This window comes from Nelusetta ayraudi, unplaced genomic scaffold (genome assembly GCF_046127955.1).
Source record: "Nelusetta ayraudi isolate G7.1 ecotype Tasmania unplaced genomic scaffold, CSIRO-AGI_Nayr_v1 ptg000050l, whole genome shotgun sequence".
NCBI lineage: Eukaryota > Metazoa > Chordata > Actinopteri > Tetraodontiformes > Monacanthidae > Nelusetta > Nelusetta ayraudi.
The window spans coordinates 2368185-2392468 of NW_027466100.1; the positions used below are offsets into that span (position 1 = coordinate 2368185).

A 24284-nucleotide genomic window follows, 5' to 3' on the forward strand; every position below is an offset into this window, starting at 1 on the left:
AGAAATAACATGTGAAATAAGGTAGATGACTATTTTCTCAACGCTTTTATACATTTCCTATTGAAATGGCAGTGATTGACAATAAACTAAAGTCATTTTATGTGTGATTCAATGTTGAAAATTGTCTAATTACAGAGTTTTGTTTGTATACATAGCGGACACAATGATAAAAATGTTTTTCCCTATTTATATAGGACGCAAGGAAATGTCTGCAGTAAGTTGTCTTTGTGAAATTTGTGCATCGACCACGTCATGTTATGGCTTCATCACATGACAAATACATTGAACTTAGATTTACGTCAGTGTGTCTTCTGTTTTGCAGTTGACTTTATTGACATGGAAGATGTTGACTTTGGAGGAGTGGTAAGAATTGTAACAATTAATAAATAAATAAAAACACACACGCAAACTGCAACATTCACAAAATTATTGAAAAACTGGATAAGTTTTAAAGAATTTACCTCTTTTTTTCTTATAAACATAACACAAAAAGTAAGGATACTTGTGTTTGGTAGATTATTTCTTTTTTGTAACAATTCTTCTTGGAAATAAATCTTATATTGTTGGAAAGCCTGTTTATTCCCCTTTTAAATGGTGCCACACTTGTAAGGAACATGCATTTGTGGGGTGAGCTGCAGAGCTAAGTATCTGGGTTGCACCCATGAAAAATGTGACAAATCTTCTCTGCTGAGTCAAACAGCTTATTCTGCTGTTGCTATTGCACTGGTGTCGACAACACCTGCACTGGAACCTGGACATGTGAAGAAACATTATGTTCAGTCATCAGTCCAGATTCCTCCTGCGGCAGTTGGATTGTAGGGTCAAAGTGTGGAGAAGACGTGGAGAACGCGATGGTGACTGCTGCACCAACAGAGTAACATCTTTGGGTGGAGGCAGTGCGATGATGAGTGGTGGAAAAACAAGGCTTGTCATCATTGGAGATCATCTCAATGCAGAGATATATGGAGATGAGATTCTGCAACCAGTGGCAGTAATCCCATATCTCCACAGTCTGAGACCAAACTACATCTTCCCAGATGACAATGTCACCCCCATAGAGCGAGGGTCATCAGAGACAACCTCAAAAATTTGGGAGTGGAGAGGATGGAATGGCCTGACAGCAATCCTGACCTCAACCCCATTGAACACTTGTAGGATCAGCTTGGGTGGGCTGCCAGTGTCACCAACACAACCACGTTGGCTGACTGGCGACAAATGCTGGTTGAAGAATGGGATGCCATCCCACAGCAGTGTGAGACCAGGCTGGTGACCAGCATGAGGAGGAGATGCCAGGCTGTTGTGGCTGTGGATGGTTCTTCCTTTAGCTGCTGAGGCCTCTGTTTTTTAAATGAAGAAATTGTTCAATTGCCAATACGTTTTGATTCTTTAAATTTCAATCATCCAATCCACCAAACAAGAGTCAATGGCAGAAGCAGCTGTTTGACTTGGCAGAGAAGATTTGTCACATTTTTCATGGGCTCAACCCAGGTACTTAGCTCTGTTGCTCACCCCACAAATGCATGTTCCTTACAAGTTTTGCACCATTTAAAGGGGGAATAAACAGGCTTTCCAACGATATAAGAGTTATTTCCAAGAAGCATTGTTACAACAAAGAAATAATCTACCAAACACAAATCTGCTTATTCTTTGTGTTATGTTTATATATCATGTTATTTTAAGGGAACTGCAGGCAAAAATCAGAGTAAGGATGCCCTCACCCCAGAACCTTCTGCAGAGTATTGTGCTGGTAAGAGAAGTTCACTTCAAGCCAAACTTGCCCATGTGTGTTTTGAATTTTGTTTTATTCATACTTGTTCTTGTGTTTATTCCACTTTGTTTTCAAACCATTTTGTACCAGCTAGTTACATCACAAAACCTAGACTACTGAATATTTTTAAACAAAACATTTTTTTTTATGTTTTATTCATTTATTATAGTAGTTTAGGTATTTCATCTACTGACTAGCATTCTCACAATTGTATGTGTGTTTGATGTGCTTTGTCCAGGCTTGATAATGCTTAAATTTAATTAAATGATATGTATATGTCAACAAAAAAAAGCACATTTGGGAAGGAAGTCTTTTAAAATGTACACCAGTACAGCACCAATACTTTCATGACTTTGCTGGCACTCTGTCACAAACACGCGTTGACCCCGTCATTGAATTCTCTCTCATTACAGATTCCAAAGGAGTGGATAAGAACATACAAGATGTAAGACCGTATTTGTATTTAGGACTTGCTGTATGGATTCAACAGTGGACGAAAACTCTCACTGTTGATTTCTCTCCCTCTAGAATGAAGGCGAAAACCATTTCTACTGTTCCATCGCTGATGTGCCAGTCCAGATAATACAGACCAACATGGAATACAGTCTTCTGCAACCACACTGAATAATATTATTTAGACTCTGCTTTTAAAAAAAGACTTACGAGATAGATACAAACACTGGTCTCTGAAATAAAATCAAACTGATGTGAATGCCTGCATATACAGTTATGGCCAACATTATTAGCCCACCTGTAATTATGGAACATTTTCCTGAAATTCTTCCCAATGTTTGCCGCATCGATAACATTTGATATCATCAAATATTCACCATTGATATTTATTAGCTATTGGTACATTTTGGAATATGAAATACATTTCTAGGCTTGTTTCATATCAAATATAGTGAAAAATGGGGTGGTCAAAAATATTAGCCCCTGTGATCGGGCGCTCAATAGATTTACCCCACATTTGAATTTATGCTTTCAAAACACATCCACAGTAATTGATCGATCAGCTTTCAAACCACACCTACACAGTCAATTGGCTTCATAACAACACCCCATAAAAGTACTCCCAGGAACAGCTCACTTGAACACATCAATGAGAGGGACTACTTTTACTCACCATGCCAGGTTGTTTAATGAGGGGTTACTTCCTCATTAAACAGTGACCCCTGGGGCAGGGGTCAACAGATCTCACATGACTCTGCAAACAGCTACACAGTGTGTTCTGCAAACAATGCCTATTTAATGTATGTGTTAACTGACTGGTTAAAGCATATTTATATGAGCAATCATATTATCATGAACAAGCCTCCAAAGTAAACATCATTACTTCATTACTTAATTCCTTTGTAAAGGCCATCCATCTTGCACTTTATGGATTGATGTGTAAAAATATGTTCGATTAAAAGACTTCAATACCATTTAAACATGCAGTTTATTTCTAATGTCTATTTCTAACAAAGTAGTTCAAATTATGTGAACCGTATACTTTTTTGAAATCTCATTTTAAGTTATGATTTACCACCACTTGTGAGCCACTGGCCAGTGATGGTCATGGCCCCAACACAACAAATACAAGTACCAAAATGCAAAGAGGAAGTGTAGTTATAGGAAGGCAGCTGCTTCTGGGAAGTTAAAAACAGGACAACAGGACACTCTTTTTTTTTTACTATAATCACAAAACCTAACAACGCATTGCACAGAAGCATGTGATTTGGGAAAAAGCAAATGTTTTGTCAAAACAAAGTTTAAAGTGTGACATTTTATCACTTAATGCCACTTACATTGTTCATTATATTATAATAGTAAATCTCTTGCAGAAATGTTGGCCGGTTTTTATTGACAAGGGTCAGTGGTCGTTTGAGCCGTTCTCAAATGGCAGATGTTAACCGAATACTTGCAGTGTTGATATTGTGAAGCTCTTACATTGGTATGTGGAATCCTCTTGACTGCAGAGTACGAGTTAACAGTTACAAAATGATTCACACATCTCAGTCATGCACACATTCTTTTGTAATGTTTCCATCGATGCATCACTTCTGGTTATGGTTTTAAATGTTCTCAGAGCATTGCACCACACTCTATTAAAATAGACATGACAATGTGAGTGAGACGAAATGCACCGAACCAGCGGCTGATGTGGGCCACCGCTTGTGACCAATTTAGTTGAAAACCTGTAGAGTTGTATCTAAGACACATTCACATGACTGCTGTTGACTTTTACATGAACATAAACTAGAGCTGAGGACACTTTGATCATGGCTGAACACTTGCTGTGAGGGAGGGACATTAATCATTGGTTCTTAGCTTTATTTGAGCCCCTTAATGTTTTTTTATTTATTTTTTTAATCATTCTCTTACTGAGAAAATGATGAGAAAAAAGCAAAACAGAAAAAAGAAAATTTTAACTATCTGTGACACACACGTCATACATAAAACATATTTTATTGATACACTGAGTTGAAACAAGAAAGGGTAGAAATTAGACATCCAAAGTTATTAGCCCCCTGGCCATTCATAACCAATAGTGAACCCTTTCTGAGCCACAACTGAACACAACCTCTTAGAGCAGTTATTTACTAGGTAGACACAGGTCTCCTGAGAGATTTTGGGCCATTATTCCATTGGAAATTGTTCCAGCTGGTCAAAATTGCTTGGTTTCCAAGCATGGACATTCACCTTGAGAACCCACCTCAGATTCTCATTATGATTGAGGTCTGGGCTTGGTGTGGGCCACTCCAAGACCTTGGTTTTGGTATCCTTCAGGAACTGTTGGACTCATTTCAAAAGTATGCTTGGAGATATTGTTTTGTTGGAAGACCAAGCAACGACATAAGGCTAGACTACAGAGCAGATTTCTGCACATTATCCCTCAAAACTTTAACATAATGACACCATGCACCCAAACAAGAAGCAATGTGCTTGGCTGTAAAATTGAAGTCAAACTTCACATGCAGGATAATATCTTTGACCACCCCATTTTTCATTATATATAAATATATACAGCAAGCATAAAATATAATGTATTTCATATTCAAAAATGTAACAAAAGCTACTAAATAGTACTGATGAATGTTTGATGATATCACATCTCATCAATGCTGCAAACTGCAAAATTTGGAAAATGTTCCATAATTCTAGTGGGGCTTATCATTTTGGCCTCAACTGTAAGATCTCCTGATTACTTACAGATGACAATGTTTTGTGTCCTAGAAGGAAATCAAATGAAATGAAAGTTTACACAGTGTCAGTCAGTGGCAGGATGTGCTGTAGTGTAAAAATTACTGATGAGTGAAAAAGAAAGTGTCTACCTACAATGTATCTGTGCCTAATCAGTTTTTTCTTCTCCCCTGGTGTGATGAAAAATATGTTTAAAAATATATCAGAAGAAACTGAGATAGTTTTAATATTAGTACTGGGCACTTATTTATGCACTGATTATTTTTACCTTTTGTCAAAACATTTGTCTGAAAGAGAACAAGAAGGACGTTAGGAGTTTCCATCTTGCTGTGAGCTGACACTGCTGTTACCGACCACTGCTTTCATCATTGCTCACCACTGATCAGTATTCAAAAATCTACACAACTTTAAATTCAGAGAGTACAAAATATCATGAAAAAATTAAGGTATTCTTATTCTCATTCACATTATGTTAGAGGAGCCACACAATATAAACAGAATCTCCTGGTAACAAGATACAGGAGGTACTACAGTGCATGCGTCTGCAAAAGGTAAGATTTTAAAAACCTCAGTCTTCTCCAATGCAACTACACAATAGAATCAATTAATGAAAAGATTTTCTGATTACTTACAGATGACAATGCTCTGCGTCCTATAAAGAAAAAAAATGAAATGAAAAAGTGTCTGAATGCTGAGAAGAAGGCAGGATGTGCTGCAGTGAAATAATCGATGATTGCTAAAAATGTTTCTGCTTACAATGTATCTGTGGCCACTTCGTTCTTCCCACTGATGTGATGAAACATGTTGAAAAAACATAATGATTAAAAGAAACTGAAGTACTTACACTGATATTACTGCTGAGAACATATTCACAGTCATTGATCATTGTTACCTTTTGTCAAAGCATGTGTCTGAAAGAGAGCAAGAAGAACAAGATCAATTTTTTTAGCTCAGGTTTTAGCTCGGACAGGAGGTGGAGGTTCATGATGAGGGGAAAGGTTATATTGCTATTCGCCTTTTTTTCAAACCTGTTTTGAGCCACAAAAAAATTCCATGGTACATCACCAACCAAAAATATTCTAAAATGACACTTTTTAGATTAACAATGACAAAATAGTGTCTCCATTTATTTATACTCACTCAGTGGTAATTTTTATACATTATCTTGATATTTTTTCTTTGAGCCTGGCCTGGGTACTGATTTTTGTCATTTTTATATATACACATATACAGTATATATATACATATATACATACACACACATATATACATATAACTGTTTAAGTGAGTTAGGATGAATAACATTGACTCTATGTTTTTGTCTAAAATGCCCCCCGTTGAGGTCCGTGGTGCACATCGCTATTGTACAAACTTGCACTATGGCTTGTTTGCAGGGGGCGTAACATATTACTAACCTACCACAACATCTCTGTATTGTATAAATGTTGCATAGTTTCTCTTGAACTTGAACTGAACTTGCACCAGCCTAAACACTCCCTGTTTTCAGTAAATTATCATTTTCTTTAGTGTTTAGTTTGATAAAGTTTGAGTTGAGAATGTGGCAGGTTAGATTAAACTCATCTACAGGCCACAAGAATCATCCATAATCTGGTATTGATGAGCACAGATTCTTTAACGTTCTCTTAATTTAAAGGTTAAAAGACGTGGAGGTTTTATTTGACCTACCCTTTTTTATGAATAGCCATCCAAGGAAAATGACGCCAACAGCTGCTCCAATAAAAGTCACACCTGCTATGATCTTGACTATGTTGTTGTCTGTTTAAGGAGACACAAATATTTGTCACATTCACCTCCAGTGCAAAAGCAACTGATGAAAAGACTGAATTACATATATAAACATGAGGCATTATAACAAACTAAATACATGGAAATATAGATTATATAGAAATATTTCTTTTTGAAAATTACTCCAACAACAAGTAAAGACAAAACCAGAGCAGTTCACCTGACTTTGCTCCAACAGGTATCTGAGAGGTAGTCAAGATTTGAACAGTGCCACCAACAAGCAAACCTGCCCAAGACAAATACAACAAAAATAGTCACAGCTCACATTTTTAATGCACTTTTAGTGCTACGAAGGTGACGATGCTGTGGGTTTTGTAGCAATGCTAGGTTGTTGCTGTTTTTAAACTGCAGAATCAACTTTTACTGCAGAGAACTAATTCATGAATTTTGAGTCTCTGAACATCCAGCCACTCTGCACTCTGCACTCACCCTTTAAAATGGTTAAATTAACAAGTTTATATTTTACTCACTCTGTATGTAGATGGACAGCGTGCTACTGTGTTGAGAAGGAGAAAATACATCTCCCTTCCTTACAGTGTAGAAACACTTGACTTTCACCTCAACAGGTGAACTTTGACCTGACTTGACCAGAAGCTCAGTTAGTGTCAGTGTCTTCCAACAAGAGGAACTCTCAATAGATTCTCCTCCTTCAATTGAAAAATAGCAGTGAGACACAGGAGTAGATGAATGATGGTGACACCACAGTGTGACTGAGTGAGTCTCTGCTGAGATCACTGGTGGTACCACCATCAGTTGAGGTGGAGGATCTGGTATCATCTGTATCATCATGACTTGTGCGTCACTGTGAGCAGAGGGATAATCCAGGCGTCCAAGCTTCACAGTGTAGAAACACTTGACTTCAACTTCAGCAGGTGAACTCTGCTGTGACATCAGGAGCAGCTCACTTCCTGTCAGTGTCTTCACACAAGGCCACAGTGTAGAGGATCCTCCCTTCACAGTGCAAAAATAACATTGAGTAGTAGACACAGACGGAGGTGGCTGGCACCTCAGTGTGACTGACTCTGTCTCTGAGATGGTCTGAGTGTTCACTGTCAGTTTGGGTGCTGGGGCTGAAAAATGAAATAAAGATGAAGTCGAACAGACGTTGAAGTAAAATACACAGCGAGAGAAATGTGTGAACATGATGTGACGACAAAGGCCACGTTAAAGTTTTCAATCATACTATGAGGACAAGTGTTTTACTCACTCTGTATGTGGATGGACAGTGTGTTACTGCGTAGAGATGGAGAATATACCTCTCCACGTCTTACAGTGTGGAAACACTTGACTTCAACCTCAGCAGGTGACCTTTGACCTTTCTTGGCCAGGAGCTCAGCTACTGTCAGTGTCTTCTGACAAGAGGAGCTCGCTACAGATTTTCCTTCAATAATAAAATAACATGGAGCAGATGAAGGAGATTGACAGTAGAGGGCGACTGTGTCTGTCTCTGCTGAGATCACTCTTGGATGCACTGTCAGTTTAGGTGGAGGGTCTGAAAACCAAGTAATAGAGATACAAATATATTAGAATGTAGACTGTAATCAACCTCAGTTTTAAAACACAGCCACTTTTTAAACCTTATTCACTTTTGCTCAGTTCAATAATGTACTATAACATTTTGTTCTATAAAATACAATATAATGTTATTCACTTAGTATTGTAAAGGACAGCGTAAATTTCCAAATGATGTGACCATGTCACAGGGTGAAGTGTCAGTGTGAGAAAAATTCAGGCATTGCTTTACTCACCCTGTATGAAGATGGAGTCTGGGTTGCTGTGTAAAGACTGAAGCTCCTCTTCTCCTTGTCTGACTTTATAGAAACACTTTACTCTTATCTCAGAAAATGAACTTTGACCTGCCTTGGCCAGAAGCTCAGTTCCTGTCAGTGTCTTCTGACAAGTGGAGCTCTGAATAGATTCTCCTTCTTTGACGGAAAAATAGCACTGTGAGGCATTAGGAGATGATGGAGGGTAACAGTAGAGTGTGACTGAGTCTGTCTCTGCTGAGATTGCTGATGGAACCACTGACACTATAGGTGGAGCAGCTGGAGCTAAAGAGATAGAGACACCAACATCTGTGGAAACAACAGAATATTTTCTCAACTGATTGATAAAAGTCTGATAAAAGTTGAGTCTTTCCAGTGAAATCTGTCAAAGATATGTTTACAGGTTGACGACCCTTCCAATAGTTTGTTCATATTTTAATTGAAATATCAATGATTAAAAATAGATATTAAACATTTCAATTCCACACCAAGCTATCCAGTTGTATTCAATGTTAAAACTGGCTTCCCAATTCGATGAATACATATTTTATAAAGATAATCTGAATGCTTTTGGCAAGAGTGAGTTTTCATTTTCTTGAAGAACACTGATTTCCATGAAATAGAATAAAAAAAAATAGAAGTGATGAAAAGTTGAAACTCACGGATCAAAATGACAAGCAGCAGACGTGTGTCCATGGTGAAGCTGTTGACTAACTTTTATATTTGCAAAAATACAACGCTTGGAGTATTGGAATCACTGGACAAGGTTTACATTTACATGTTCTCAGGCAGTGATGGGCAATGCTAAATTATACAACAGTCAGTTAACAAGTGTTTGCAACGTGTGAGAAGAATGTGCCGCAACCAATGAGATTGTAGAATCATGCATATTCATGACTCATTCAGATGAGAGCACACAGTCTTGAGTATAAAAAAACACAAGATACATTTAGTAAAGAATTTATATCTGCTGTGTCTAGCTGTGGTTTTCCTACGCGCATTTTCTTACAGGAGTACAGACAGTACAGCACAGACAGGTAAAGAAGTCAGAAGACCGACAAAACCTCAATCAACAGCTTCACCATGGTTACACGTCTGCTACTTGTTGTCCTCAACTGTAAGTTTCTGTCATATTCACAACTAGGCAGCATGCCTTTTTTGTGGATTCCCCTCCCTCTCTCGTGTGTGTGTGTGTTTTCCCTCTCTCCCTTTCTTAAGGGAGGGGTCATCAACCCTCCACTTTAAAAGCCCGGTTCTCCAGCCACCCCATGCCAGATTGTTGTGGTTATCACAGCGGTAAGTCTGACTTACGGCCGGCAATGTGAACCAGACTCCTCTGTTAAGGGCCGTTCGGTACTCCACAAAATTTGTCGAGGGACACGGTTGAACGCCTTCTCCAAATCCACAAAGAAATGTAGACTGGTTGGGCGAACTCCCATGAACCCTCAAGCACCCGACGGAGAGTATGGAGCTGGTCAAGTTTTCCACAACACGGACGGAACCTGCACTATTCCTCCTGAATCCGAGGTTCGACTATCGGCCGCATCCTCCTTTCTAGCACCCTGGAGTAGACTTTACCAGGGAGGCTGAGGAGTGTGATCCCTCTCCATATATATATATATAGTTGCCTCGGGTCAGTACCTGGACAGTGCTTGAGAGGAAGCAATCATCGGTTCTTAATCGGTTCTTAATCAATCATTACAAAGTACTAGCTACTTCTACATGGCACATTCATCAAGTCAGTATTTAACAAGTGAAGTGCACACCTTGCACACTCTGATGGTGAACAAATTGAGTTTGAACAATGACCACTAACACCCAACAGTCAACTATTTTCAGTAGTGCTAGCCTGCTAGCTAATTATGATAACAAACAAAATGATAAAGAAGCATATTTTAATCAGCAATTAAAGTTAATGTTTGCATTCTGGAGTGGGAACAGTCTTCTGTGCACAACAAGTGCAAGTGCCACAATGCAAAGAGGAAGTATAGTTATAGAAAGGCAGCTGCTTCTGGGAAGTTAAAAACCGGACAACACTGCTTTTGTTGCTATAATCCCAAAACATAACGCATTGCACAGAAGCATGTGGTTTGGGAAAAAGCAAATGTGTTGTCAAAAAAAGCTTGAAAGGGTTCGCTGTGGACAATGACATTTTATGACTTAATGCCACTTACATACTTGACTACATTGTAATAGTTAATCTCTCCCAGAAATGTTGGCAGATCTTTATTGACAAGGGTCATTGGTCTTGTGAGCTGTTCTCATATGGCAGATGTTCATATCCATGAGTTGAACAGAATATTTGCAGTGTTCATATTGTGAAGCTCTTAGGTTGGGACGTGGAATCTTCTTGACTGCAGTGTAGGAGTTTACATTTACAAGTTACAAAATTATGCTCACTTCTTGGTCATGTAATGTTTCCATCGATGCATCACTTCTGGTTATGGTTTTAAATGTTCTCAGAGCATTGCACCACACTCTATTAAAATAGACATGACAATGTGAGTGAGACGAAATGCACCGAACCAGCGGCTGATGTGGGCCACCGCTTGTGACCAATTTAGTTGAAAACCTGTAGAGTTGTATCTAAGACACATTCACATGACTGCTGTTGACTTTTACATGAACATAAACTAGAGCTGTATATACAGTAAAGAATTAATAAACCACTAGCTGTGGTTTCCCCGTGTGCGTCCTCTCACAGAAGTCAGAGGTGATGAAAGTTGATGCAGTCACAAAGACACTAGACAAGAGGACACCTTCATCATGGCTGAACATTTGCTGTGTGTCATCATCCTCGTCTGTAAGTTGAACATCTTTTAGATCCTTTGAAAATTATTAATAACTTATTATAATGTGTTTATAATTAATTGTTTGTTTGTTTTATCGTTCTCTTTCTGTAAAAATGGAAATGAAAGCAAAAAAAGAAAAAAGAACATCTTAACAATCTTTATACAGTATCTTGCAATGTTTAGTGGAACCGCTTGATTAAGAGACTAAAGGCTCTGTGTTTTGTTCTTAATTTAATTTTGATCTTTCTAACTTTTGAGGTAAAAATATAATTATTATTTAAAATATATTTTCAGCAGGTTTTATTTTCTGCGTTGAAACTAAAGGTCAGTATCTAAACCCCCCAGCTGTGCTCTAATGAATAGATGGACAATGTGATGAAGTCTTTCACAAGTATGAACTGTATATATTTCCACAGTATATCTCATGTCTATCTAATTTTCAGATCCTCCACCTCAATTGACCTTGTATCCACCAGTGATCTCAGCAGAGACTCACTCAGTCACACTCAACTGTCATCCTCCATCATCTGCTCCTGTGGCTCAGTGTTATTTTATTATTGAAGGAGGAGAATCTGTCCAGAGTTCCTCTTGTTGGGAGACACTGACAGGATCTGAGCTTCTGGTCAAGTCAGGTCAAAGTTCACCTGCTGAGATTAAAGTCAAGTGTTTCTACACTGTAAGGAAGGGAGATGTATTTTCTCCTTCTTCACACAGTAACATGGTGTCCATCCACATCCTGAGTGAGTAAAACTCATATCCCCTCACGACTATTTATTTATTGGGAGATTGAGTGGAGAGTGCAGAGTGGCTGAATGCTCAAAGACTTGAAATTCATGACTTTGTGCTCTGTCGTCGAGTTCAATAATCAGTTAAAAAAAAAAAAAAATGTTCTTCTTTCAGCTCTTTTGCCGCCCACACTGACAGTGAATCCTCGGACCATCTCAGAGACAGAGTCAGTCACACTGAGGTGTCAGCCACCTACGTCTGTGTCTGCTCCTCAATGTTATTTTTACACTGTGAAGGGAGGAGCCCCTAAACTGTGGCCTTGTGTGGAGACACTGATAGGACGTGAGCTGCTCCTGATGTCACAGCAGAGTTCACCTGCTGAAGTTGAAGTCAAGTGTTTCTACACTGTGAAGCTTGGACATCTGGATTATCCCTCCAATCACAGTGACACACAAGTCATGATGATACACAGTGAGTGACTGCATTCCTAAATCTGTTGTTTAATAATATACAGTGGAAAATTATTAAGTCAACATGTTTATGTTTCAAAAAGTCTGCTGGAAGCCTATCACTCCAACGGAAGTCTGTCTAATCCAGGGGTGTCAAACATACGGCCCGCAGGCCGGACCAGGCCCGCAAACTGTTTTTTTCCGGCTCGCGAGATGATTTTGCTAAATATAAAAACTGCAATTTTTCAACGAAAGAAAGTGCTGTTCTAAATGTGTCCACTTGGTATCACAATATGGTTTCTGCTTCGCAAACAAACTCAATACTGGGGCTGAGCAAATCGGCACAAGTACATCCACTCACGTCTCCTATTGGCTACCCTCATTGCCCCAGAACGTCTCTGTAGAAACAGACAAAGCTGATGCAGAGCAGTGTTGCCAACTTGGCGACTTTCTCCCCCCAAAAAGTCAGTATTCTCCCCATGGCGACTTTTTTTTTTGTCAAAAGCGACTCGCGACAAATCTAACGACTTTTCTTGGTGTTATCACGTTGCGATCAAGTACAAATTGTCAATTAGACGATGACATCATTTGGTGACTTCTTGCGACAGGAATGCCAATAGTGACTTTCCTTACTGAGGAGTAAACAAAGAAAACAATTGGAAGTTGTTGTTATTTTTACGTTATTATTACCAAACATGATTTTACTGGTCCGGCCCGCTTCGGAATAGATTTTCCTCTATGTGGCCCGTGAACCAAAATGTGTTTGACACCCCTGGTCTAATCGCTTTACAAATTCAATGAAGCCTTGCCACGTCCCATGGAAGTTTTGAAGAGCACCATTAACAGTGTATCTGATCTTTTCTAATTTGAGATTGCACATGATTCTGTTGATGAGATGTGTGTGGGTGGGTGGGGTTTTTCCAGTTTGGCAGGATCAACCGCCATGCTAGTTGGGAGGAGAATGCCAAAGCCTTGCGCTGCCAAGCAGTTAAAGATTTGTTTCTTCAGGTTACCCCCAATAACAGCCATAAGAGGACAGGGAGTAAGAGGTTTTGAAATATCTTAGAGAATAAATCAAAGAAAGACGATCAGAATCGATCTAATTCAGGGCAACTCCAGAACATATGATATGAAGTTGCAGGGAGTATTTTGCATCTGTCACACAGGGGGTCAATGAGTGGCAAATTTTTTGTCAGGGCAGTCTTACAATACTGTAGGCAGTGCGATACTTTGAACTAGATAAGACTATTACTGTACATGCACAAAAGGATGAAGAGTGTACACAATCTAATGTCATCCACAATAACAAAGCCAAGCTCCTCCTCCCAGTGCTGTTTTATAATGGTTAAAGAGGGCATATTCATTGAAATTGTGTACTCATAGACTTTAGCCAGTCTCCCCTTTTAGAGTGCAGAAGCAGTCAGTTGAGTGTTTTCCATTGTCCTGGTGAAGATGTTACATGTTCTCTGCCTGGATCTGCGATCAAAGAAACAACCTGTAGCTTTTATTTTGGAAAATTAGAATCGTAACAAATGTAAAATCACAATTAAGAAGAAGCAGAAGCAGAATGGATAATAAGTGGTTCTGTCAGTTTTATGTCTCAATCAATGATCTGCTGAGACTCTCACCTCAACAAAGCCACGCCAGCTGTGATTACAGTTTGAAAGGTGATCCCAACACCTTGTCTCCTCATAGTGAACGATGCAACTTGGCAGGCAAATAAAACATTACATGACGACATAAACTACTGAGTATTAATTGGTTGTCGGAGAGCAAACACAGTTCAGACTGAAAACACAATATCATTTTGCAGTTTTGATGACAACATTGCAACATCAGTGGCAGACACACTGTCGTTTGTAAAGCGTTCATGTTAGTATAATACTAGATGTCACGTCACCAATTCCTCAGTTTCAGGTTTTTACACAGCATAAATGAATGACTATCAAGAGGAATCATAGTGTAGTTTTCAGTATGAAGTTCTCTCTTTGTAAATGTAGATATTCTGGCGAGCGAATCAACAAGGACATCCACACAACCATCACTGACACAGACTACAAGCAAAACCAGCTCCCCACCCACCACTTCAGTGAGAGGTAGGGCTGTTGAGCAACTAAACTTCTGTCGCTTCAAACTTGGTAATCACCATTCATGATGTCATCATATTTCTGCCTTCTTATGAAATTGAGCTCATCCAGAGAGTTGTAAAGTAGTAAAAATTACTCTATCTTAACACTGGATAATGTGGAAGTAGTGTGACAAACCACAATCGATCTAATTCAGGGCAATTCCAGAACATATGATACAAAGTTGCAGGGAGTATTTTGCATCTGTCACACAGGGGGTCAATGAGTGGCTAATTTTTTGTCAGGGCAGTCTTACAATACTGTAGGCAGTGCGATACTTTGAACTAGATAAGACTATTACTGTACATGCACAAAAGGATGAAGAGTGTACACAATCTAATGTCATCCACAATAACAAAGCCAAGCTCCTCCTCCCAGTGCTGTTTTATAATGGTTAAAGAGGGCATATTCATTGAAATTGTGTACTCATAGACTTTAGCCAGTCTCCCCTTTTAGAGTGCAGAAGCAGTCAGTTGAGTGTTTTCCATTGTCCTGGTGAAGATGTTACATGTTCTCTGCCTGGATCTGCGATCAAAGAAACAACCTGTAGCTTTTATTTTGGAAAATTAGAATCGTAACAAATGTAAAATCACAATTAAGAAGAAGCAGAAGCAGAATGGATAATAAGTGGTTCTGTCAGTTTTATGCCTCAATCAATGACCTGCTGAGACTCTCACCTCAACAAAGCCACGCCAGCTGTGATTACAGTTTGAAAGGTGATCCCAACACCTTGTCTCCTCATAGTGAACGATGCAACTTGGCAGGCAAATAAAACATTACATGACGACATAAACTACTGAGTATTAATTGGTTGTCGGAGAGCAAACACAGTTCAGACTGAAAACACAATATCATTTTGCAGTTTTGATGACAACATTGCAACATCAGTGGCAGACACACTGTCGTTTGTAAAGCGTTCATGTTAGTATAATACTAGATGTCACGTCACCAATTCCTCAGTTTCAGGTTTTTACACAGCATAAATGAATGACTATCAAGAGGAATCATAGTGTAGTTTTCAGTATGAAGTTCTCTCTTTGTAAATGTAGATATTCTGGCGAGCGAATCAACAAGGACATCCACACAACCATCACTGACACAGACTACAAGCAAAACCAGCTCCCCACCCACCACTTCAGTGAGAGGTAGGGCTGTTGAGCAACTAAACTTCTGTCGCTTCAAACTTGGTAATCACCATTCATGATGTCATCATATTTCTGCCTTCTTATGAAATTGAGCTCATCCAGAGAGTTGTAAAGTAGTAAAAATTACTCTATCTTAACACTGGATAATGTGGAAGTAGTGTGACAAACCACAATCGATCTAATTCAGGGCAATTCCAGAACATATGATACAAAGTTGCAGGGAGTATTTTGCATCTGTCACACAGGGGGTCAATGAGTGGCTAATTTTTTGTCAGGGCAGTCTTACAATACTGTAGGCAGTGCGATACTTTGAACTAGATAAGACTATTACTGTACATGCACAAAAGGATGAAGAGTGTACACAATCTAATGTCATCCACAATAACAAAGCCAAGCTCCTCCTCCCAGTGCTGTTTTATAATGGTTAAAGAGGGCATATTCATTGAAATTATGTATTCATAGACTTTAGCCAGTCTCCCCCTTTTAGAGTGCAGAAGCAGTCAGTTGAGTGTTTTCCATTGTCCTGGTGAAGATGTTACATGTTCTCTGCCTGGATCTGCGATCAAAGAAACAACCTGTAGCTTTTATTTTGGAAAATTAGAATCGTAACAAATGTAAAATCACAATTAAGAAGAAGCAGAAGCAGAATGGATAATAAGTGGTTCTGTCAGTTTTATGTCTCAATCAATGACCTGCTGAGACTCTCACCTCAACAAAGCCACGCCAGCTGTGATTACAGTTTGAAAGGTGATCCCAACACCTTGTCTCCTCATAGTGAACAATGCAACTTGGCAGGCAAATAAAACATTACATGACGACATAAACTACTGAGTATTAATTGGTTGTAGGAGAGCAAACACAGTTCAGACTGAAAACACAATATCATTTTGCAGTTTTGATGACAACATTGCATCATCAGTGGCAGACACACTGTCGTTTGTAAAGCGTTCATGTTAGTATAATACTAGATGTCACGTCACCAATTCCTCAGTTTCAGGTTTTTACACAGCATAAATGAATGACTATCAAGAGGAATCATAGTGTAGTTTTCAGTATGAAGTTCTCTCTTTGTAAATGTAGATATTCTGGCGAGCGAATCAACAAGGACATCCACACAACCATCACTGACACAGACTACAAGCAAAACCAGCTCCCCACCCACCACTTCAGTGAGAGGTAGGGCTGTTGAGCAACTAAACCTCTGTCGCTTCAAACTTGGTGATCACCATTCATGATGTCATCATATTTCTGCCTTCTTATGAAACTGAGCTCAGAGTGTTGTAAAGTAGTAAAAATGACTATCTTAACACTGGATAATGTGGAAGTAGTGTGACAGAGCATAAAGTCTGAGCCTAAAGCTACTGTGACAACATTGAAATCATGAGTCAGACCTGGCATTGCCAGAAAACCCACAGCATTTTCTGCCAAGTAGGACTAAAAGTTAATTAATATAATAATTAGTGTGTCACCACTATTCTGCTGTATCTGTCTTGAGCAGGTTTGCCTGTTGGTGGCACTGTTTGTTGACTATCTCAGATGCCTGTTGAAGCAACTTGCTTGTTTCTGTTTGCTTGTTGCATATAATATCTATTTGGTTTTGTTTTGTTTTGTTTTGTTTTGTTTTGTTTTGTTTTTTAAGTTGACACTTAATGTACAAACTAATCATGAATACATTTCCAGTTTCTTCAGACTTTTCCAGTGGAGGTAAAACTGACCAATATTTGTGTCTTATTAAACAGACGACATATACAAGATTATAGCAGGTGTGACTTGCTGTGGAGGAGCTGTTGGTCTAATTTTCCTCGGATGGCTATTCATGAAGAAGGGTAGGTTAAATAGAACCTTCATGCCTTTTCATAACAATCATTGGTGCTTTTGAAAAATAATATTTTTGTCCTAAAGTTAAAAAAAAATAAATATATTTTTAACTTATCCACTGCTGCAACTCTGACATTGCACTCCTCTCTCCCACGCTATTCTTCCAGGAAGATTTTTTTACAAAAGGTGAGAAATAACATGTGAAATAAGCTAGATGACTATTTTCTCAACGCTTTTATACATTTCCTATTGAAATGGCAGTGATTGACAATAAACTAAAGTCATTTTATGTGTGATTCAATGTTGAAAATTGTCTAATTACAGAGTTTTGTTGTATGTATACATAGCGGACACAATGATAAAAATGTTTTTCCCTATTTATATAGGACGCAAGGAAATGTCTGCAGTAAGTTGTCTTTGTGAAATTTGTGCATCGACCACGTCATGTTATGGCTTCATCACATGACAAATACATTGAACTTAGATTTACGTCAGTGTGTCTTCTGTTTTGCAGTTGACTTTATTGACATGGAAGATGTTGACTTTGGAGGAGTGGTAAGAATTGTAACAATTAATAAATAAATAAAAACACACACGCAAACTGCAACATTCACAAAATTATTGAAAAACTGGATAAGTTTTAAAGAATTTACCTCTTTTTTTCTTATAAACATAACACAAAAAGTAAGGATACTTGTGTTTGGTAGATTATTTCTTTTTTGTAACAATTCTTCTTGGAAATAAATCTTATATCGTTGGAAAGCCTGTTTATTCCCCTTTTAAATGGTGCCACACTTGTAAGGAACATGCATTTGTGGGGTGAGCTGCAGAGCTAAGTATCTGGGTTGCACCCATGAAAAATGTGACAAATCTTCTCTGCTGAGTCAAACAGCTTATTCTGCTGTTGCTATTGCACTGGTGTCGACAACACCTGCACTGGAACCTGGACATGTGAAGAAACATTATGTTCAGTCATCAGTCCAGATTCCTCCTGCGGCAGTTGGATTGTAGGGTCAAAGTGTGGAGAAGACATGGAGAACGCGATGGTGACTGCTGCACCAACAGAGTAACATCTTTGGGTGGAGGCAGTGCGATGGTGAGTGGTGGAAAAACAAGGCTTGTCATCATTGGAGATCATCTCAATGCAGAGATATATGGAGATGAGATTCTGCAACCAGTGGCAGTAATCCCATATCTCCCCAGTCTGAGACCAAACTACATCTTCCCAGATGACAATGTCACCCCCATAGAGCAAGGGTCATCAGAGACAACCTCAAAAATTTGGGAGTGGAGAGGATGGAATGGCCTGACAGCAATCCTGACCTCAACCCCATTGAACACTTGTAGGATCAGCTTGGGCGGGCTGCCAGTGTCACCAACACAACCACGTTGGCTGACTGGCGACAAATGCTGGTTGAAGAATGGGATGCCATCCCACAGCAGTGTGAGACCAGGCTGGTGACCAGCATGAGGAGGAGATGCCAGGCTGTTGTGGCTGTGGATGGTTCTTCCTTTAGCTGCTGAGGCCTCTGTTTTTTAAATGAAGAAATTGTTCAATTGCCAATACGTTTTGATTCTTTAAATTTCAATCATCCAATCCACCAAACAAGAGTCAATGGCAGAAGCAGCTGTTTGACTTGGCAGAGAAGATTTGTCACATTTTTCATGGGCTCAACCCAGGTACTTAGCTCTGTTGCTCACCCCACAAATGCATGTTCCTTACAAGTTTTGCACCATTTAAAGGGGGAATAAACAGGCTTTCCAACGATATAAGAGTTATTTCCAAGAAGCATTGTTACAACAAAGAAATAATCTACCAAACACAAATCTGCTTATTCTTTGTGTTATGTTTATATATCATGTTATTTTAAGGGAACTGCAGGCAAAAATCAGAGTAAGGATGCCCTCACCCCAGAACCTTCTGCAGAGTATTGTGCTGGTAAGAGAAGTTCACTTCAAGCCAAACTTGCCCATGTGTGTTTTGAATTTTGTTTTATTCATACTTGTTCTTGTGTTTATTCCACTTTGTTTTCAAACCATTTTGTACCAGCTAGTTACATCACAAAACCTAGACTACTGAATATTTTTAAACAAAACATTTTTTTTTATGTTTTATTCATTTATTATAGTAGTTTAGGTATTTCATCTACTGACTAGCATTCTCACAATTGTATGTGTGTTTGATGTGCTTTGTCCAGGCTTGATAATGCTTAAATTTAATTAAATGATATGTATATGTCAACAAAAAAAAGCACATTTGGGAAGGAAGTCTTTTAAAATGTACACCAGTACAGCACCAATACTTTCATGACTTTGCTGGCACTCTGTCACAAACACGCGTTGACCCCGTCATTGAATTCTCTCTCATTACAGATTCCAAAGGAGTGGATAAGAACATACAAGATGTAAGACCGTATTTGTATTTAGGACTTGCTGTATGGATTCAACAGTGGACGAAAACTCTCACTGTTGATTTCTCTCCCTCTAGAATGAAGGCGAAAACCATTTCTACTGTTCCATCGCTGATGTGCCAGTCTAGATAATACAGACCAACATGGAATACAGTCTTCTGCAACCACACTGAATAATATTATTTAGACTCTGCTTTTAAAAAAAGACTTACGAGATAGATACAAACACTGGTCTCTGAAATAAAATCAAACTGATGTGAATGCCTGCATATACAGTTATGGCCAACATTATTAGCCCACCTGTAATTATGGAACATTTTCCTGAAATTCTTCCCAATGTTTGCCGCATCAATAACATTTGATATCATCAAATATTCACCATTGATATTTATTAGCTATTGGTACATTTTGGAATATGAAATACATTTCTAGGCTTGTTTCATATCAAATATAGTGAAAAATGGGGTGGTCAAAAATATTAGCCCCTGTGATCGGGCGCTCAATAGATTTACCCCACATTTGAATTTATGCTTTCAAAACACATCCACAGTAATTGATCGATCAGCTTTCAAACCACACCTACACAGTCAATTGGCTTCATAACAACACCCCATAAAAGTACTCCCAGGAACAGCTCACTTGAACACATCAATGAGAGGGACTACTTTTACTCACCATGCCAGGTTGTTTAATGAGGGGTTACTTCCTCATTAAACAGTGACCCCTGGGGCAGGGGTCAACAGATCTCACATGACTCTGCAAACAGCTACACAGTGTGTTCTGCAAACAATGCCTATTTAATGTATGTGTTAACTGACTGGTTAAAGCATATTTATATGAGCAATCATATTATCATGAACAAGCCTCCAAAGTAAACATCATTACTTCATTACTTAATTCCTTTGTAAAGGCCATCCATCCTGCACTTTATGGATTGATGTGTAAAAATATGTTCAATTAAAAGACTTCAATACCATTTAAACATGCAGTTTATTTCTAATGTCTATTTCTAACAAAGTAGTTCAAATTATGTGAACCGTATACTTTTTTGAAATCCCATTTTAAGTTATGATTTACCACCACTGGTGAGCCACTGGCCAGTGATGGTCATGGCCCCAACACAACAAATACAAGTACCAAAATGCAAAGAGGAAGTGTAGTTATAGGAAGGCAGCTGCTTCTGGGAAGTTAAAAACAGGACAACAGGACACTCTTTTTTTTTTTTTACTATAATCACAAAATCTAACAACGCATTGCACAGAAGCATGTGATTTGGGAAAAAGCAAATGTTTTGTCAAAACAAAGTTTAAAGTGTGACATTTTATCACTTAATGCCACTTACATTGTTCATTATATTATAATAGTAAATCTCTTGCAGAAATGTTGGCCGGTTTTTATTGACAAGGGTCAGTGGTCGTTTGAGCCGTTCTCAAATGGCAGATGTTAACCGAATACTTGCAGTGTTGATATTGTGAAGCTCTTACATTGGTATGTGGAATCCTCTTGACTGCAGAGTACGAGTTAACAGTTACAAAATGATTCACACATCTCAGTCATGCACACATTCTTTTGTAATGTTTCCATCGATGCATCACTTCTGGTTTTGGTATTAAATGTTCTCAGAGCATTGCACCCCACTCTATTAAAATAGACATGACAATGTGAGTGAGACGAAATGCACCGAACCAGCGGCTGATGTGGGCCACCGCTTGTGACCAATTTAGTTGAAAACCTGTGGAGTTGTATCTAAGACACATTCACATGACTGCTGTTGACTTTTACATGAACATAAACTAGAGCTGAGGACACTTTGATCATGGCTGAACACTTGCTGTGAGGGAGGGACATTAATCATTGGTTCTTAGCTTTATTTGAGCCCCTTAATGTTTTTTTATTTTTTTTTTTAATCATTCTCTTACTGAGAAAATGATGAGAAAAAAGCAAAACAGAAAAAAGAAAATTTTAACTATCTGTGACACACACGTCATACATAAAACATATTTTATTGATACACTGAGTTGAAACAAGAAAGGGTAGAAATTAGACATCCAAAGTTATTAGCCCCCTGGCCATTCATAACCAATAGTGAACCCTTTCTGAGCCACAACTGAACACAACCTCTTAGAGCAGTTATTTACTAGGTAGACACAGGTCTCCTGAGAGATTTTGGGCCATTATTCCATTGGAAATTGTTCCAGCTGGTCAAAATTGCTTGGTTTCCAAGCATGGACATTCACCTTGAGAACCCACCTCAGATTCTCATTATGATTGAGGTCTGGGCTTGGTGTGGGCCACTCCAAGACCTTGGTTTTGGTATCCTTCAGGAACTGTTGGACTCATTTCAAAAGTATGCTTGGAGATATTGTTTTGTTGGAAGACCAAGCAACGACATAAGGCTAGACTACAGAGCAGATTTCTGCACATTATCCCTCAAAACTTTAACATAATGACACCATGCACCCAAACAAGAAGCAATGTGCTTGGCTGTAAAATTGAAGTCAAACTTCACATGCAGGATAATATCTTTGACCACCCCATTTTTCATTATATATAAATATATACAGCAAGCATAAAATATAATGTATTTCATATTCAAAAATGTAACAAAAGCTACTAAATAGTACTGATGAATGTTTGATGATATCACATCTCATCAATGCTGCAAACTGCAAAATTTGGAAAATGTTCCATAATTCTAGTGGGGCTTATCATTTTGGCCTCAACTGTAAGATCTCCTGATTACTTACAGATGACAATGTTTTGTGTCCTAGAAGGAAATCAAATGAAATGAAAGTTTACACAGTGTCAGTCAGTGGCAGGATGTGCTGTAGTGTAAAAATTACTGATGAGTGAAAAAGAAAGTGCCTACCTACAATGTATCTGTGCCTAATCAGTTTTTTCTTCTCTCCTGGTGTGATGAAAAATATGTTTAAAAATATATCAGAAGAAACTGAGATAGTTTTAATATTAGTACTGGGCACTTATTTATGCACTGATTATTTTTACCTTTTGTCAAAACATTTGTCTGAAAGAGAACAAGAAGGACGTTAGGAGTTTCCATCTTGCTGTGAGCTGACACTGCTGTTACCGACCACTGCTTTCATCATTGCTCACCACTGATCAGTATTCAAAAATCTACACAACTTTAAATTCAGAGAGTACAAAATATCATGAAAAAATTAAGGTATTCTTATTCTCATTCACATTATGTTAGAGGAGCCACACAATATAAACAGAATCTCCTGGTAACAAGATACAGGAGGTACTACAGTGCATGCGTCTGCAAAAGGTAAGATTTTAAAAACCTCAGTCTTCTCCAATGCAACTACACAATAGAATCAATTAATGAAAAGATTTTCTGATTACTTACAGATGACAATGCTCTGCGTCCTATAAAGAAAAAAAATGAAATGAAAAAGTGTCTGAATGCTGAGAAGAAGGCAGGATGTGCTGCAGTGAAATAATCGATGATTGCTAAAAATGTTTCTGCTTACAATGTATCTGTGGCCACTTCGTTCTTCCCACTGATGTGATGAAACATGTTGAAAAAACATAATGATTAAAAGAAACTGAAGTACTTACACTGATATTAGTGCTGAGAACATATTCACAGTCATTGATCATTGTTACCTTTTGTCAAAGCATGTGTCTGAAAGAGAGCAAGAAGAACAAGATCAATTTTTTTAGCTCAGGTTTTAGCTCGGACAGGAGGTGGAGGTTCATGATGAGGGGAAAGGTTATATTGCTATTCGCCTTTTTTTCAAACCTGTTTTGAGCCACAAAAAAATTCCATGGTACATCACCAACCAAAAATATTCTAAAATGACACTTTTTAGATTAACAATGACAAAATAGTGTCTCCATTTATTTATACTCACTCAGTGGTAATTTTTATACATTATCTTGATATTTTTTCTTTGAGCCTGGCCTGGGTACTGATTTTTGTCATTTTTATATATACACATATACAGTATATATATACATATATACATACACACACATATATACATATAACTGTTTAAGTGAGTTAGGATGAATAACATTGACTCTATGTTTTTGTCTAAAATGCTCCCCGTTGAGGTCCGTGGTGCACATCGCTATTGTACAAACTTGCACTATGGCTTGTTTGCAGGGGGCGTAACATATTACTAACCTACCACAACATCTCTGTATTGTATAAATGTTGCATAGTTTCTCTTGAACTTGAACTGAACTTGCACCAGGCTAAACACTCCCTGTTTTCAGTAAATTATCATTTTCTTTAGTGTTTAGTTTGATAAAGTTTGAGTTG

At 38.3% G+C, this 24284-nt stretch overlaps 1 protein-coding gene and 2 long non-coding RNA genes across 22 annotated transcripts in view; 2 read left to right on the forward strand and 1 right to left on the reverse strand.

Moving 5' to 3' along the window:
- LOC142895745 (uncharacterized) overlaps positions 1–24284 on the reverse strand; it is a 135398-nt gene that overhangs the window by 75002 nt on the left and 36112 nt on the right. The window contains exon 12 of one of the 20 annotated variants that reach the window (XM_076037012.1): positions 23592–23642. The exons of the other annotated variants lie outside the window; for them this stretch is intronic. Within the exon in view, the coding sequence (XP_075893127.1) occupies positions 23620–23642 (23 nt within the window). The 3' untranslated portion in view covers positions 23592–23619. Of the gene's footprint in view, positions 1–23591; positions 23643–24284 lie in introns of those variants that run through there. 20 annotated transcript variants of the gene reach the window in all.
- LOC142895795 (uncharacterized) lies at positions 193–3092 on the forward strand. Its single transcript, XR_012928259.1, has 5 exons — positions 193–214; positions 323–363; positions 1681–1747; positions 2182–2213; positions 2297–3092. It is a non-coding gene; the product is annotated as an uncharacterized LOC142895795 (long non-coding RNA).
- On the forward strand, positions 17967–20334 carry LOC142895800 (uncharacterized). The gene is made up of 5 exons (XR_012928261.1): positions 17967–17988; positions 18097–18137; positions 19455–19521; positions 19956–19987; positions 20071–20334. It is a non-coding gene; the product is annotated as an uncharacterized LOC142895800 (long non-coding RNA).